This window comes from Ochotona curzoniae, unplaced genomic scaffold (genome assembly GCF_017591425.1).
Source record: "Ochotona curzoniae isolate NIBS_2020 unplaced genomic scaffold, NIBS_Ocur_1.0 scaffold_4683, whole genome shotgun sequence".
Taxonomy (NCBI): domain Eukaryota; kingdom Metazoa; phylum Chordata; class Mammalia; order Lagomorpha; family Ochotonidae; genus Ochotona; species Ochotona curzoniae.
Window position 1 is genome coordinate 1,860,001 of NW_024467121.1, and position 18,078 is coordinate 1,878,078.

Sequence of the window (18,078 nt, forward strand, 5' to 3'; positions counted from 1 at the left end):
TACTGGCAGTGATCACCTGACCTGTGGTTACACAAATTAATTAATTCATTAACCTAATGTATTCAAGAGGCAGTCCTCTCCAGCAGACAAAAATGACACACACTTCCTGGAAAGCTTCCATGGAGTTGTTTGCATGTCTGTGGCTGAGTTTTCCTGCCTGCCTGGTACAGTGGATTACACCTGGGCAGAAACCCACAGATTACTAGTAGTATTTTACCTGTCTTCTTCCTGCCTTCAACATACATAGTTCCAAATGATAAAGAAGTCTTAAGATTTGGAACACAGATAAAACTTATGTGATTTTTTTTTATTCTAGAATGTTCTAGTTAGAAGGAAACTTCAAAACCATCTAGCAAAAAAAAAAAAATGGCTTCCTAAAGATTTATTTATTTGAAAGACAGCATTACAACAAGAGAGAGAGAGCTTTTATTTGCTATTTCATTCCCCAAATAGTTATGACTGCAAGAGCTGGGATAGGCTGAAGCTAGGAGCCAGGAACTTCTTCCTGGTTTCCTGCATGGGTATAGGGGCCCAAAGACTTGGGCCGTACTCTGCTGCCTTCCCAGGCTATTGTCATGGAGTTGAATTGGAAGTGGAGCAGCTGGGATTCAAATTGTTGTCCATATGTAATGCCAGTAGTGCTGTGGAGGGAACACCTACCCCTAAATATAACTTTCTAAAAGTGGGGAAAATTGAGACCCAAAGAGCTTGAGTGTGTCACCTAAGGCCACCTGGATTTACTGGTTGGGCACCTGGTGGTAGAAGCAAAATCACTTTGGCATGCTAGCAAAATCATTTTGGAAAAGAATGGATATTGCATTAAATCTAAATCATTTATCTAAGTGATAGACTATAAACATACTGGCTAAATTAAAGGGAATTATATCATCTTTGAGTCATTAGCTTGTTGTGCTCCTAGAATATATAGAAAAAGCATAGAGGTGTGATAATAGCAAGCAGTCACATACAGTGAGGTTCACAATTTTAGCAAACAGGAATCCCTGGCCACCAACATTAACATATAAGAACTGGCTAATCTCTTAGAAATAAAGCCACAATCAGAAGTCTTGAAATAGGATCTCCGCAAGGAGATCAATGTCCAAAAAAGCATCCAGTAATTTTCTGCTGTAATTTCTATGCATTCAAGCATCTGAGACAAAAATGTGATTTGATACTCAGAGAAAACTGTTTCAACATTTGATGCTAATGTCAAATCATTCTTTGGGAATTCACCTAATTCCCATTTTATCTGTGTGAAGTCCAAAAGGAGTAAAATTGTCAAACAAGTTAATAAATAGTTTTAAGTGATCAAGAATGAAATAATTATTCTAGTATTAAGACAATTGTGTTTACATAGAAGTCCATACATAATGTCTAGAATTTGGTATTTGGGGGGGTGTTAAAGATAAATAGTTCTCCCCCCAACCTTCCACCACACACACACACACACACACACACACACACACACACACACACACACACAGCCTTTTGTTGTCTCCTTTATTTCTACTATAAACATTATAAATCAAGCCTGGATGAACTTATAAATTATACAACTCCATGTCAGTGAAATGCTTCTATATGCCCTAAGCAAATCATTTGTGTAGGATTTTTTTTTGCAAAGTAAGGAAATGCTGAAATTGAGAAAATTGATAAAATAAAGAACATTTTAAAAAATATTTTTAAAATTTTATATCACTTGTGTAAAATATATTGGCTTTCAGGTTACAATGTAATTTTCAAATATACAAATATAGAAGGCTAATTGTTTTATTTTTGTAATTGCTTAGACATGAATTAAACTTAACAGTAACTTCACAGAAATTTTTATCATGAATCCATCTCTTTTGGCCTGCCCTAATGAATTTTAAACATGATCAAGTCTCATTCATTGGAAAAAAAATTCTCCCTCAAATGTTCATAGGTCTTAGATTCTATTCCACTTCTGTCCTAAAATTTACACCCAAAATTCAGTCTGTCTTCTTTACTTAGTTGCCATCCATACCCAAGGCTTCAGCTATTGCTAATATGCTTGTGATGTGAATTTGTATTTCATTCTAGCTATCTTCTCTGAGCTTGCACCCACAAATCTAGATACTTTTGCAGGAACTATTGGATATGTCAAATATTTCCACACTCAACATAATCAAAAGCTAGCCTATCATCTCTCTTTCCCACTCTAGACCCAGTGTTCTCTATCTCATTAAGTGATACCCGTGTACAAACATGCAATGACAAAAGTCAGAAACACAGGCTTGTCATCCTCCCATTATTTTCTTCCTACATCCAATCCATCACTTGGACGGTTTATTTTGCCTGCAAAGCATGTGTCAGATTTCTCTTCTTTTTAAAATCTGTAGCATCACCACCCTATGATAGACACATGGTTACCCAAACCTTACAACTAGTTGACCTCATTTAGCTTATAATCTCTTGATATTTTGGTCAACTTACAATCCATTTTCTATATTTCAACCAGAGTGATTTTTTTAAAAAGACTTATTCTTTATTTTATTTACTTTAAAGGGAAAGAGACAGACAGAGAGAGAGATGATACATCTACTGACTCTCTCTTCAAATGGCTACAATGAACAGAGCTAGACCAGGCTGAAGCCAGGAGCCTAGAACTCCATGTGTCCCCCAAATGGGTGGCATGTATCTGAGTACTCTGGCCATCTTTCACTGCCTTCCTGGGCACATTATCAGGAAGCTAAGTCAGAAGTAGAGCAGTTGGGACATGAACTGGTGACCCGATATGGAGTGCCAGCATCACAGGTAGTAGTTTAAGCAACTGTGCCACAACACCACCCCAGATGACCTTTTTTAAATCACAAATTTGATCATAGCACAGATGCCTATTTTTCCATTCTTCTTAGGACAGAGAATACCACGTTGCACTACCTAACCTCATCTCTTTAAATGCTTAAAATCCAACAGATGTTTCCTATTGTTTGTAGTTTAAGAATACAACTGCCTATTCTGTCCTGGCAATCTGTGTTGTGGGGAGAACCACTCTATACCACTGACAGACCTTTTCTTGGTTCTTGTAACTCTGGTTACCCTGATTTCCCTCCATCCAACCCACACTGCATTTCTGGGCTGCTGTTGGCCTGTGTCGGGCCATTTGGAAGCATTAGAAGAAGCCATCCTCTCTGGTACATGAATAGGCTGACCTGCACCTACATCCATACTTCTGAAGCAGGGTGCAGGTGGTATTCCAGAACACCAGTACATGGCCACTGCGGAGGGTACCCCCATGGTCTCACAGCACCATCATGCTGTTCCTTCCTTAGGCCATATATACCATGCTCAGAACTTCCCAGGTCCCTGTATGAATATATTGGATCAATGCCTGCATCCTTCCCCAGATGGGAATCCCTGTTTTGACACAACTCACTGTTGTACCCCTGGCATCTAGTGCAAAGACTGGTGGAGCCCCAATAAGTTTTTGGCAGAGAAACGACTTCAGTTGCAAGGAAATTTTCAAATATCATGTCTAGAGCAAGATACAATTGAAACAATGCTTTATCCCCAAACTACAAATAGGGAAATCCCATTGACTGGATAATGACTAGACATTTGATTTACTTCTACTTCGTCTTCCAGTCTGTAGCAACAAATGTGCTTTCCTTCCCTGCCAACAGAACATACCTTGCCAGTAGAAACTTCCAGGTCCTCCTACAACAAGATCCCCATTCTACAAAACAGAAACAGCAATAGCAGCAATTGAAAAAAAAAATTTTTTTGGAGGATGGCAAATCATAGTTAATTAACATTGCTCTAACAAGTTGTTACACATTTAAAAAAAAATTCAAGGAGTCCCTTAGATCTGAGACTTGCAGCTAATTTTCTTTCCTATTTCTAACTTTCAATTATTTAGTGTATTAGCATATTAAATAATTTCAGATTGTCTCAATTAAGTAAGTAGAACTCCCCCACTGGGGAACATAAAATTCACGTTTTTAGTCCTGCCACTGGTAAGCGAAGTTCTACTTGTTTAAAATGGTGAAAAGTAGCAGATCTGGTCTTTTAAGCCTTGGTGAGAAAAGGAAAACATCCATATTAGTTTATTACAAAGTCATCTTAGCAGGGCCTCTTTTTTCATACATTTGCCCTCCTTTTCAGGAAAAAGAACAGAAATATCTGGTTAGCAAATATAAACCTCTTCCCATCGACTTATAGCCCCAGCATCTATACTGTGCATCATTACCATTCAGTGGCCAAAGCAAAACAATGTTAAAAACAGTACAAGTGAAGATTTTTTCCACTATTTTCAAAACTATAGATTCCTTGCCTACTAGGTCTACTTGGTCAATTACTGCAAAAAGAGCAAACAATTTGTAAATTCTTGTCATCTTTTCTAGAAAGTTTTTTTTTTTACTGAGTTTTGGAGATTTTCATGTAAGTGCTACAGAAGTTGGGAGGAAAGACTTGCTTTTCGTCAAATATATTTCTGTACTGTGTATAGGTTGTTGTATGCATAGGTTACTTGAAAATGAATTAAGAGTAAACAAAACGATGTACATGATCAAGTATGGCTATAAATAAGTGCCCAAAACTTCTTTGGTTATTGTTTCAGGTTTGTAGGAGTGAGAGGATAAAAGTTGTATAAAGAATCAAGCAGATTAAAATTTAGAAGCAGCAAGCTCAAAAAAATTTACCTTATAAAAATCCAGACTGAATCCTGCTTGGCAGTAGCCCTGGCCTTCAGGGTCAGCATTGCCTCAAATGAACAAGACAGACAAATGTTACAACGTCATCCAGATATTCTGATATCTCTAGATTTCTAGGTTAAAGATTACCTACATATGATATATGCAGATAATCAATATGTACATTTTTAAATTCATTCCAAGCACTCTATGAAATCTGTTTCTACCAATTTCTGTTTCACAAATCTCCTTGGGATGCTATAGTAAGATGAACAGGACCGCATCCCTTGGACTTTGCATGTTGGAGATTATAACTCATGTTCATTCAACAAAACCTTTCGATGACATTCCACTTCTCCCATGTGGCTTGTCTTACTGTGCCCATTCAATTCGAGCAAGGGCAGGTAAATCTCCATCGCTAACAGCCAATGCCCTAGAAAAAGGAAAGCTCTACAAGATGGTCTGTGAGTGCTCTCCGCTGAGCACCAGCCAGGGTTTCCATTTCTGCGCTGCCTTGCTTCTGTTCTTTGTTTTCCTTTTAATTTTTACAATGATAGACTTCCAATTTCCTAATAAACAGAAGATTTACCCTCCACTGAATACAGAATTCAACAAGTAGTAAGTTGAAAAGCAGTGCTTCTCAGGAGCATCCGCAGGGACTATCAGCATCTACAAATGTGTGCAAGTACCACTGCAGTTAAGCATGAATATGTAAATAATTACTATTTCCTTATGAAGACATTCACAGATGGAAATTAAAGTAAGGAGGCAGGAAAGGAAGTGGACATCTTCATCAGAAAACACTACAGGCTGAGCATGGACTGGTTCCAGAAGCTTTTGAAATAGATCTATTTTTTCCAGCTTTTCTTAGAATGCCTTCTGTGAGGTTTTTTCGGTTTCCTTTTCTTTTGTCAGTACTTAGCTAATTTTAGAATTGTCATCAATTCTTTCCAGATGCTTTCTTTATTTTTAAAGATATTTTTCTACCTCATTTACTATTTTAGCACAATTAGTCCCTTCCTTTACAACTGTAGTTGGTTATAAATCCTGTAAAGTCCCCTAAAAACTCATCTTATAATCTCAATGACTGGTGTGAGTTTTCTACAAGTCCATTGATATAAATATTTATGTATACATCCAGAAATATGTGAATAGCACTCTGTAAACATATATCTGTTACCCTGAGTATATTTTGAAACCATATTTTTAAATGCATAAATCTTTTAAAACTCTTAAAAATCAACTCTGAATTCTAATTTTTTTTAATATAGTAAATTACCAGAAAGGGAAGAAATGGCCACTCTTTGAAGTATTTGAAATAATTTTTTGCTTTAAAACAGAAAACTGAAAAGAGGAGCTAACAAATTTTCATGAAATTTGCTGAGAATATTAATTTTTCACAAAATTCACTTCATCATCAACTTCAGTCATTTGTGGCCAACATAACAGAGTGTTAAATTTTTTCCTTTAGAAGTAGAATTTATGAGAGCTGAAGGAATTCTTCCTTCCCAGGATTGTGGAGTATCTGTAAAACAGACTGTGATGTCTCCTAGGGAACTCTGAAATCGTGAAGTGAAGGGGTATGTGTAACCCATCCCCACCTGAATCATGAATGACAATAAGGGTTGTAGGCTTATCATGAATATGAATGAGCAAATTCCCTTGCTACTCCTGAGGGACACAGCTCCTGGGATCAGTGGAAGGATTTTGTGGTGCAGAACCAGCATGAGGGCTTCTTAATTCCGTTTTGAAAATAATATCACTGGTGTCCCTGTTGTAGGATATGGACCATATGCTCCTGAACAAGCTGGCTTTGTGTTAATGAACTGTGAATTTTTGAGCCATGACAGGAAGTCTGTTGGATGATGTGAGGCAGAAAAAGTCCAAGTCTGAATAGGAAGGCCACAAGGATGTGAGCTCTGTGGTTGTGCATTAGAGCTGAAAGAATCCTTGGTAATTTATTGAGCTATTCTGCAATTCAATATGGGCTGGGTGGTTCCTGTGTTTTAGAAGAATAAAGAATAGATCCATTGGTGTTATAGTCTTGAAGGGCAAGTATCATAATTTACATCTTTTAAACATGGTTCGAATTCACAATGAATCTTCCATCCTGCTGGACAAGATTCCACATACATGTGATGTATTTTAATCTGAGCTCTAACATCCCACTACTGTAAGGCCAAAAGGCAGAGCAAGCTGCAGTGATGAGTTTTAGAGGTGATCCTCCTCGATGCTAGTTGGAAGGATATAATCCATTATCAAAGCAGGAGCCGTGTGAAGGAAAGGTCTGTCTGTATTCATTAGAGTTTGCTATTATAAGTTTGCTATATACGCTATTATGCTATTATGGATCTTTAACAAATCATGAAAACTGTGGTGGGGAGAAGTTCACTATTAAATCACAGCCTGTCCTTTTGTTTCCTGAGTAAATTTGGGATTTTCATTTATTACCTCTCTACCTGAATTTTATCTTTAGCATGTAGTGCTGATTTCTTAATACACTCTGATGAGGCATGGCACTTTGAAAGCAAAAGTCACGAACTATGCCTCTCATTCACCATGGTTTGGGCCCAGGGAAGCTGCTTCTCTCCTTGTCCTAACAGCTGCTGGCTAAAGGAATCTCTGCTTCACTCCCAATCCGTTAGCTCCCGTCCCAGGCCCCTGGCTTCTCCCTCCTTTCTTGATTGTCTTTCCTATGTCAGGACTTAACATTCTCTTGCTGTTTGTAGAATTTTCTAAACTCCGAGTCATTAGTGCTAAATGAACAAATGCCTCATTATCTACAAAGAACCACCATTTTTAAAGCTATTTAAAATAAAAACCTTATTTCGCAAATCATTTATTCAGCTGACAACTATTGTAAAGTGAACTGATTTATTTCAGTATTTTCAAGCGGAAGGGCAGAATCTTCCTGCCAAAACCCTCACCCCAAACTGTCAGAGTTAAAGTGTTTCCCTCCCAATTCTTCAAGCCTCTAATCTCAGTGGCCTATTTGTTAACCCCCTAATATGCTGATCCTTCTTTATCTTCATTTTTTATCTGACTTTTTTTTACCGTTTGCTTTTTCTAAAATAATCTTGAGTTTTAAAAATAATGCTGCAGGGCTTGGCGTGGTAGCCTAGTGGCTAAAGTCTTTGCCTTGCATGTGCCAGGATCCCATGTGGGCAGCAGTTTGTATCCCAGCAGCCCCAATTCCCATCTAGCTCCCTGCTTGTGGCCGGGGAAAGAAGTCAAACACAGCCTAAAACCTTGGGACCCTGCACCTCTGTGGGAGACTTGGAAGAACTCCTGGCTCCTGGCTTTGGATTGGCACAGCTCTGGCCATTGCGGCTGCTTGCGGTGTGAATCAGTGGACTGAAGATCTTCCTGTCTATCTCCACCCTTCTCTGTATATCTGACTTTGTAATAAAAATAAATAAATCTAAAAGAAAAATACTCCTGCAAAGTGGGAAAAACTTAACTTACAGCTACAGAAATCCAATTAATTTGGAGAAGATTTTTTTGTGTTTTTTTAAGATTTTAAGTTTTTATCTATTTTTATTGGAAGCACATATTTACAGAGAGAAGGAGAAACAGAGAAAGATCTTCCATCTGCTGGTTCACTCCTCATGTGGCCACAACAACCAGAGCTGAGTCAATCTGAAGCCAGGAGCTTCTTCTAGGTACTCATGCAGGTGCAGGGTCCCAAGGCATTGGGCCGTCCCCCACTGCTTTCCCAGGTCACAAGCATGGAGCTGGATGGGAAATGGAGCAGCCAGGTCACAAACCTGTGTCCATATGAGATCCTGGTGCATGCAAGGCGAGGACTTTAGCCACTAGGCTACCATGCAGGATCCAGATTGGGGTTCTTTTTTAAAACAACAAACATTTTTTAAATGAGTCATGAGGATGGTCTTGCTAATGATATTGGTTCCCCTTAGTAAGAATCAGAATGGAAATCCATTGTTGGTTTGTCTACAGATTCGGTGATCTATCTGACCCATAGGAAATTAAAATGTTCTTAAAAGGACTTAAAGGAGCACAATCACTTATTGAGCCAATTGTGTTATCCTAAAGTCCTTGTGTTGGCCGCCAGGATGAAGTAATCCTATAGCAATGTCCCGGTGAATGACCCTCACGGTGCTGCTAGAAAGAATGCCTGACCAGAAGACTGACAGAGCTGTCGAATAAGATTTAGATTCTAGATATAGAGTGTATTGGGGGAAAAAAAAGATTCACCACCTGAAGCAGAAAAGTTAGTGAGTCAGGGAATGTGAGATATATCTGTCCACTAAAGCCACAGCCACTGAGAACAGAGGCCAGAGAGAAAGCTCTAGGCAGGTGCTCCCAGGCCCAGGCCCACTGCCTTAACACCACTCCCTGCGTGAAGCAAAGGGGCACCAGCATTCTCTATGGCTCACCCAGAGTGCTCATGGGTAGCAACTGGCAGTTGAAGATCTAAAACAAGAAACTGCAATATCTAAGAAAGCAGAAAGAAGAGCAGAATTCTGCCCGTGGGCCCCGTTATTACATCAAGACCTACTGTCAACAAGCTACACTGCTAAAGCACATCACTCATCAAAAGCATTTTGAGCTTATCTGCTTTCTGTCTACAATGAAAAGCCTCTTCAGCTAAAGTACAGGCTCAAGGGATAGAAATAACTTACTGTTCCGGCAAGGAGAGTACTCTGCATAGGCACTGAAATTCTGAATCGCAACATAGCAAGTGCCCACAGGATCCTTCTCCGCTGTAGGTTTAAGAGTTCTCCAGTGATATAAAGGAGCACAAGCCTAGAAAAAATCAAAGGCAATCATATTTTTGAAGCAGGTTCATCATTCTATAGTTTGATTTGAATGATTGATTAGTGTACTTTAAGTAATGGCAACTATGTTAAATTATTAAGTTTACTAATTGGCCTCTCGCATGCTAATGAGTACCTCAACACTCTGCATAAATTAAACTTCCAAAGCAATTTTTTGTACTTTTTTATTTAAGGAGTATAATAATTAGATTATCAGAGTCACAACAAATGCGGGGTAATATATTCTAATTATACTATAATATAACTACAATATGATTCCCTTCAATTCTCATGCTCATATGCTATTATTACAAAGAGCAGATTCAGTGCAGACCATAAACATGCTTCTAAGGATATACTCTTACTTCCTTTTCTGCTTCTCTCCTACTTTGTGCCTCCCTCTTCCCTCCCTCCTTGTCCCCTTCCTCCCTTCCTTCCTCCCTTCTTCTCTTCTTCCTTCCTTCTTTCTTTGATGTTTGAGATAACATATTTTTAACTTGCATGAAAGTCAAAGGCTTAACACTCCACTGTATAAACAGTTCAACAAGTAAAAGACCCTAGGTCAGTGGACAAGGACTATAAACAAAACTCAAATGAAAATATGACCATTTCACTCACAGATAGTAACTTTAAAATAATCACAGATCATTAAGACAGTGGTAGTATATTACTCTTAAACATGACTTTAGTAAAGATATAAAACAGGGTTGACAAAACTATATTTGTAGCAATGCTAACATACACAGACACTTTCCTGGTTTTTTTTAATTTTCTTTTTAATTTTGGCTCCCACAAAGATATGATTACATGTATAATTTATAAAAATTAAATATATTCAATTAATTAATTGCCTTACATTATTTTAACTTAAATAAAGTAATCTGACAAAAGAAAATACCTCCTAAAAGTAATGGACTCATATTTTCTTTCAAAAAAATTGGACCTACATAAAAGCCAATGATAGTTCAATTAGAGAATGATTCATTGTGATGTCCTGAAATGAGGACTAGTTCCTTTTTTAGGTAACTGTTGTTTTATATTAAGAAAGGAAGAGAGAGAGAGAGAGAGAGAGAGAAAGAAAGAAAGAAAGAAAGAAAGAAAGAAAGAAAGAAAGAAAGAAAGAAAGAAAGAAAGAAAGAAAGAGAGAAAGAAAGAAAGAGGGAGGGAGGGAGGAAGAAAGAAAGAAAGAAAGGGAGGAAGAAAGAAAGAAAGGAAAGGAAAGGAAAAGAAAAGAAATGAAAAGAAAAGAAAAGAAAAGAAAAGAGAAAGCAAAGAGAAGGAAAGGCTTTCAAGTCAAAGGATGCAGTCAAGTTTGCAAACCTCTGTTTTGCAGGCTCCCCTAGAATTTCATCTGCACAAAGTCCTCTCTTATCTGTGTTTCTGGCATTACTTTTCATGTGGTAGTTTTGATTCAAAACTGAAGGCAAAATATAACATCTTATGACTATATTGGTCACTTTATAAAATATCATCATAGAGTCATGAAAATAACATGGTAACATCTTTTATATTATCGTATTTACCATCAAATAATTTAGAAATGCAAGCATGCAAAAAAAAATGCCATTCTTATTACAATAAAGTAAAATTATTCTCAATCCTTTTTGGTTTTTATAAATATTTAATATACAATACTAATAGGTTATAAATTTTTAAAACTTAAAAGGATTAATATTGTGCCCAAAAGATTTTTAATCCCTAAGAGTTATTGAGTAGGATTTGTTATTCACTAGTGAGTCCCATAAGTCACATACTATAAAGGATAGAAACATCCTTACTAATTCTCAAATTTGAGAACTACATTAATGCAAATATAATTCTACAGGGAGTAGACTATGAATAATAAGTTTCAAACCAGAGGAAGTATCTATATGTTATACATTACCTGTTTTATGTCAGAATCTTTTTTTTCTTTACTTGAAGGGGAGGGTTCAACACAGACTAAATAAAGTCAGGCATTTCCTGTGGTTACTTATTAAATCATATTTCAAAAGCTTTAAACAAATCCTAAAAGTCAAAGCTAGTTCTTTATTATAGTTAAAGCTAACAGATTAAAATGTCCCCAAATGGGAAAAACAAACCCATACCATTCCAGATCTGTTCAATAGTTACTTCTCAATAATTTAGATACATGTATTTTCTTAGTAAAACAAAAGCATGCCATTAAAAAGTTATAGGACTAAAAACTGAAAGGTACCTGTTTGAGAGTATCTTTCAAAAGCATTAATGAACTAAGAAAAATCACATAATTACCAGGTTTTATAAATTCAATATTTAAAATTTAATTGAAAAGCAGAGTGGCAGAGAGAGCATCTCCCATGCTTCTGGTGTTCACTGTCCAAATAGCCACAATGGTTGAGGTGGGGGCAGGATGAAGCCAGGGACCATGTACGCCATCCTGGTCTCCCATGTGAATGGCAGTGGCCTTAGTACCTGGTCCATCTTCCATGCCCTTCCTAGGTGCATTAGCAGAGAGTTGGATAAAAACAGAGCATGTGGGACTCAAACCAACACTCTTTTACGGAATGGCCCAGCTGTTTTCTTTTTTTTTTTTTTAACTATTGGAGAAAACTTGGGTTTTTTTATTTAAAAAAAAAAAACTCACAATAACACATTAACTCAATTTTTAAATAGTCTTTTCCTTCTGATCAAATTGTAGGCAGTCTTTTAAATCATCTTTAGCAATAAAATACTTGCCTCTTCAAGATTCAGGCTTTATTTTTTCTAGTGTAGTAATGTGTGAAATAATTGAAAATAACTGATATGGGAACAATTATTTCCTATGTCTTTGAATAGATGCTTTAGTTTTAAGCATTTTTTGAGATGCCAAAACAATAAACTCTAAAAGCCTAACCTGTTCTTATATAAAGGATTTTTTTGAGTGTGAACTTTAAAATACTTCAGAGAATGCAATATTCCAAAGCAGCACCACCATCCACAGCCCATACTCACCACAACTTTCCCCTTGTGAGCCTTCACTGTTGCGCCAAACCATTGATTCGATTTAAACTCTATCGGTTCTTTGGTTCCATTAACTCGGATCTTTCTGTTGTCTGACAAGGAGATGAACTATTAATAAATTGCAAACATGATTGTGCATTAAAATGCATAATAATAAATCCAAACATTAAAATTACTTGAAGGATTAATACCAATCCTTTATGACCTCTTCTAAAACACTGTGGAGTAAGGAAATGTTCCCACAGCCAGTATTGCTCTGACACCAAAGCTACCCAAGGACACAAAAAGCAAAGGAGATTTCCGATATCCAGACCAATAGCTAGCACAGACCAGCAACCTGCATTCGCCAGCACATCAAAACCATCATTCATTGTGAACAAGTGGAAACTACCTGTGGGATACAAGGATGGCTCACATAGGTAAATCACTAGTATAAAACACAACATCAACATTACAATTTATACCAAAATGTGGACCAAATGCATACTATCATCATAATAGATGCAAAAAAATTCACCTTCTTTCATTGTGGAAAAAAAAAAACTCAACAAATGAGGTAGAGAAGGAAAATAGCTGAACATAGTAAAGACCATCTGTCACAAACCCACAGACATCTATAGTGGTGGTGTATGTGGTGGTAAAAGTTGCCATTTGTTCCTCTGACATGTGGAATAAGGATGCTTGCTATTACTACTTCTATTCAACATATTATTGGAAGTCTGGAAAGGCAGATTTACAAAGAGAAGGACAGACAGAAAGATCTTCTGGCTGCTGGTTCACACCCCAATTGACCCAACTGACCATGGATACAGTGGCCAAAACTGAGTCAATAGGAAGCTGGAATCCAAGAGCCAGGAGATTCCTCAGGTCTCCCACGTGAGCACAGGGTCCCAAAGCTTTGGGCCGTCCCCCACTGCTTTCCCAGGCCACAAGCAGGGAGCTGGATGGAAAGTGGAGCTGCCAGGACAGGAACCAGCACCCAAATGGGATCCTGGCACATGCAAGGCAAAGATTTAGCACTAGGCTATCACACCAGGCCCTGGATCTATGTAAAACAACAACAACAACAAAACCCAAAACTCAAAACTCAAAATAATATTACCACATGATCTATCAGTCATACTTCTGGTTAAATAGCCAATTAAACTACACTGAAGAGATATCGCAACTTCCATGTTCATTGCAATATTATGCACAATAACTGAGATATGGGACCTATCTGTTGTATCTATCAGTAGAATAGTGGACCAAGAGAATGTGGTACACATGCCAAATGGAATAAGCCTCTAAAGGAAAGGAAATCCTGTGACTTCCAACACTAGAGATGAACCTGAAGGACATTGTGCTAAGCAAAATAAGCCAGGCACAAGACAAACACCACATTTTCTCACTTTTGCAAATCTAGGAAGACTGAACTCCTGAAAACCCAGAGTAAAATGGTGGTTACAAAGATGCTGAGTGGAAGGTGAAGAGATGCTGGTCACCAAGGGTAGAAGGTTTCCATTAGAAGGAGTAAGTCTAGAGATCGACTTATAACATGGTGAAACTAGATTATAATATACAAAGCAGGTGTCTAAGCTAGTATTTAAGGTGCCTGTGCCCCACACAGGAGTTCCTAGGTTCAATGTCTAGCTCTGGCTGCTGACTCCAGCTTCCACCTAATGCAGACTTCAGGAGACATGGTGATGCCTCACAGATTTAAGACTGCCACCCACGTGGGATACCTGGTTGTATTCCTGGCTCCTGACTTTGGCTCCAGCCTAGTCCCAGCCCCTGTCAGCATTTGGGGAGTGAACTAATGGATAAGGACTCCCTGAGTGCCTGTCCATCCGTCTCTCTCTCTCTCTCTCTCTCTCTCTCTCTCTCTCACACACACACACACACACACACACACACACACACACACAAACACACCCTGGCAAATAAGTATGTAAAATTTTTTTTGAAAATAATATGTACTTGAAAATTGCTAAGAGAATAGACTCAATGCTCTGATCACATACATGAAGAAAGACAATTATCAATAACTTGATTAGCTTGATTTAATCATTTTATGATTTATGTGTATGAAGAAACATGTTGCAAATCATAGGTACACAGTTTGTATTTGTCAGTTAAAACAATGTGTATATATGGGGTTATATCTTGATTAAATAAAAATTTGAAGAGGACTTTTGGATAAATGCAAAATGAAAACACACATTTGAACAAAACATGTCCCAACTTTTAAAAAGCATTTTATTACATTTCTATTTCAGCGCAGACTCTCAGCATCTTGCGTCTACACCCGAGCAGTTGGTTTACGAATAGAGCCTAAATGTTCATAACTGCTTTAAAAAATCCCAGTCCTTTCTGAGAGCAAAATACATAAGATTCTGCCTGGTTCATGAAGCACAGACGTTTTCAGCATGTGCTGGCAGAACCAGCATGGAGGACTCCAAGGTCTTGGTTTTCCATGGAGGAACACGTGTCTGCACTGCCACAGAAGATAACACCACAACGGGGTTTGACATCCACTCTGCAGATGTCAGCATGAGAGGGGCCATCTGGGCAGAAACAGCCCACTTAAAACACACACTCTGGGACTTAATAAAAAGCAGATTTTTTTTTCTTTCACTCTGAATTCCACAGTCAAGTTATTTCCCTCTGGTCCCCTCTGCACAGTTCCAACCTGAGCCCCATCAGTAAAGCAAAGGACTGTCTACAGACATTTGCACTGGGACATCCTATTCATATGTGTTTCTTTGGGTATACATTTTATTTTTCTTTCTTGACTGTGTAACAAGTGCCTTACAAAATGAACTTTTAACTGCTAGTAAGTGAATCCAAAACAAATATGTAATTAAACCTTCAACTGAGTTTACTTAGAATTATAGACTTCTTATAAAAGATCAAATTACATATATATTCAATCTTGACCTAAAGTGTACATTTTGACATAGTGGTAGAAATTAATTCTTCTTCCTAAAAATCCTCCTATGCTTTTGATGTTTCTGAATTTTTTTAGGGGAGGGGAAAAAACAAAGCTATGGAAACCTTCACCCAAACTGCACACAACTGGTAAAGAGTCAGAGCATCTCACAGCCTGCACTAGACATGCTGGAAAATACAAATATTTCTATTTGTGTCTAGGAAACTAGGATGATTACAGAACTCAGAGCCAAGGATCTCGCTATTGTAGTCTAGATAATCAACCTTTTGGAATTTAATTTTCTTGTGCAGAAGTGAGGCTGAGACTACTTTCCCACAATCCCCCTCCACAGGTGATCATTAAGTCACTGAGGTCACATAAGATAGATGTGAATGCAACCTGCAAACTTGGAAGGCTTTTACATAAATCCCCCCACAATACAACTGAAGGTTCTTTTTTTTTTCTTAAGCTTTATTCACTTGAAATGCAGAGTGGCAGAGTGAGAAAGAGAGAGGTGGAAGTTCCCATCCACTGGCTCACTCCTCAAATTCCTGTGACATTCAGGGCTGGGCCAAGCAGAAACCAGGAACACCATCTGATTCTCCCAGATATACGTGAACCCAAGTATATGAGCTATTACCTGTTGCTTCACACATGAGTAGGAAGCTGGATTAGAAACAGAGTCAGAACCCAAATTAGGCACTCCACAATATGAAGGCCAGGAATTCCAAGCAGCTGGTCAACCTATGTATCACAAATACCTCTCTCAGATGAAAATCTGGAAAGTCAACCCAGATGAAGAATTAGAACCACAGAGAAACATGAATATAATGTGTTATTAGTGATTTGTGGCATTAGGACTAAAATTAGTGACACCTCACAAGATGGAAAATGTGGCTTTCATTAAACACACACACACACACACGCACAGGCTGTAGAATTTCTGAATTGCTAAAAAGGCATACAAAGAGCACCAACACCTCAAATATTCAAACAATGGCTAAAGGAGATCCCAGAAGAATTTTGGAATAGTGGGCTCCTCTGATGAAGGCAATTAATTCTAGAAAAAAAAGTGCCACATCCAAGCTGGCCTTGCCTTGCTTTATAAAACGCTTTTTGAGGCATCTTTTCTGTCAACACTGGCTGAACTAGGTGGTAAACAGGTTGAAAGTGTGAACTCTGGGTTGATTTTCAGGAAACAATTTCCTTCTGAGCCAAGAGTACAAATGAATGCACTTCATTAGTTACAAATCTAGACTCAGGTGAATAATAAACTATCCCAGGTCTCTTGTTAGATGAGTTTTGTTCTTTTTATTTATCTAGGCAGATGATCTTTCACTGATCTTTGAAGTAAAAAAAAAAAAAATCACCTTTTAAGTATTCTATTATTTTTATAATTTCTGACTTTAAATCTGACATTATAATTTGATAAAAGTTCAAATAAGTAAGATACAGTTGAGTTGATTGCGAAAGTGTCATTTCCCTAATTTCTTACCTTCCTTTTCTGAACAAGATTCTTTGATGTCAAATAACTTGACATCATGTCACGGGTGATTATGCATACAATTAACAATGTACTGGTGCTTATTGACCCTTCAGACACAAGCAGGATGTTTTTGATTGAATGTGACCTGAGCCCTTCTGAAAATGACACCCAGCACAACTTCTGCTCTTCTAAGCTCTCCTCTGCCTGGCCAAAAGCTTGAAGGTCACATCCTCCAGGCTCCCTGTGAACAGGATGAATGAGAGGCTTCTGGGGGGTTTGAAAACAGGGAGAGAAGCCACCAGGTCCTTGATTTAGTGCTAACTGCCCGTGTGCACAGGGGTGAGAGATATGATGTTCTGCCAGATATTTCCCAGAAAAATCACACCTGCAGAACTTCAGGCACACTGGTATCAGGTCCTGTGATTCCTGGGTCCTAGGCAGAACCTTTTCTGACCTTCCTAACCCCGCCTTCCCAAGTCTCTGTATGGAATTCATCCCCCTTCTGGTATCTGTTTTCCTACCCAAATCCTGACATCGGCACTGATGGGAAAGGCATTTAAAGTGGGACCACATGTCCTCTGTGGTCCAGGGAAGGCAGCAGGGTAGCCCCAGGGCACCATCACACAAACAGCACTCTTCAGAGGACTAGTGGCCTGGGAGAGGGTGAATTCTGTGAGTGGCCTCAGCAGGTCTCTCCAGAGCATACCACCAACTACACAGAAAACAAAGCCCAAAGCTATCCGAATTTTTATGGTGAATTCATCTGATTTTATAAGACTATTAACAAAGGTAATAAGTAGAAATCTGATGGGAAAAAAGTGTCCAAGAAAAGCATCAACAAAGAAGAGCTTCCAAATCATTAAGATGACTAACATCCTATAGAAAAAAGTTGTGAGCATCTCAACGAGCACTGCAAGTAGAAATCAATCGATCACTTGCCAGTCAAAAATGAACAATATTCACTCTGTGCTCAACCTAAGGATTTCATGCAGCATTTTCGAATGGCTATTGGGAATCCTGTGTTAAAATTTGAAATACACATTTTCTTCCGATGGAGAAATTCTACCTTTAGGATTTTGTTCAATGGAAGTAACGGCACAAATGTTTCATGACCCCATATGAAGATATGGCTCTATAGTTAATGAAATGAAAGACTGGAATGACTTAAGTATTCATAAATAAAAGGTTCAAAAAGAAGTTGCTGGAACTGAAACTGTGGGGTAGCTGGTTTAGCCACCGTCTGAGACTATAGCATCCCATACTGAGCACCAGTTCAAGTCCCAGCTA

The 18,078-nt window shown here is 38.1% G+C and overlaps 1 protein-coding gene across 2 annotated transcripts in view; it reads right to left on the bottom strand.

The window, feature by feature from the left end:
- The window catches only part of ITGA8 (integrin subunit alpha 8), a 163,598-nt gene that overhangs the window by 127,178 nt on the left and 18,342 nt on the right, over positions 1-18,078 (bottom strand). For both annotated transcript variants that reach the window (XM_040967867.1, XM_040967868.1), the window contains exons 3-7: positions 12,386-12,486; positions 9,299-9,422; positions 4,662-4,723; positions 3,652-3,697; positions 1-21 (exon numbers count right to left, since the gene is read on the bottom strand). The exon at positions 1-21 is cut by the window's left edge and continues 105 nt beyond it. In XM_040967867.1, coding sequence (XP_040823801.1) covers positions 1-21; positions 3,652-3,697; positions 4,662-4,723; positions 9,299-9,422; positions 12,386-12,486 — 354 coding nt within the window. The remainder of the gene's footprint in view (positions 22-3,651; positions 3,698-4,661; positions 4,724-9,298; positions 9,423-12,385; positions 12,487-18,078) is intronic.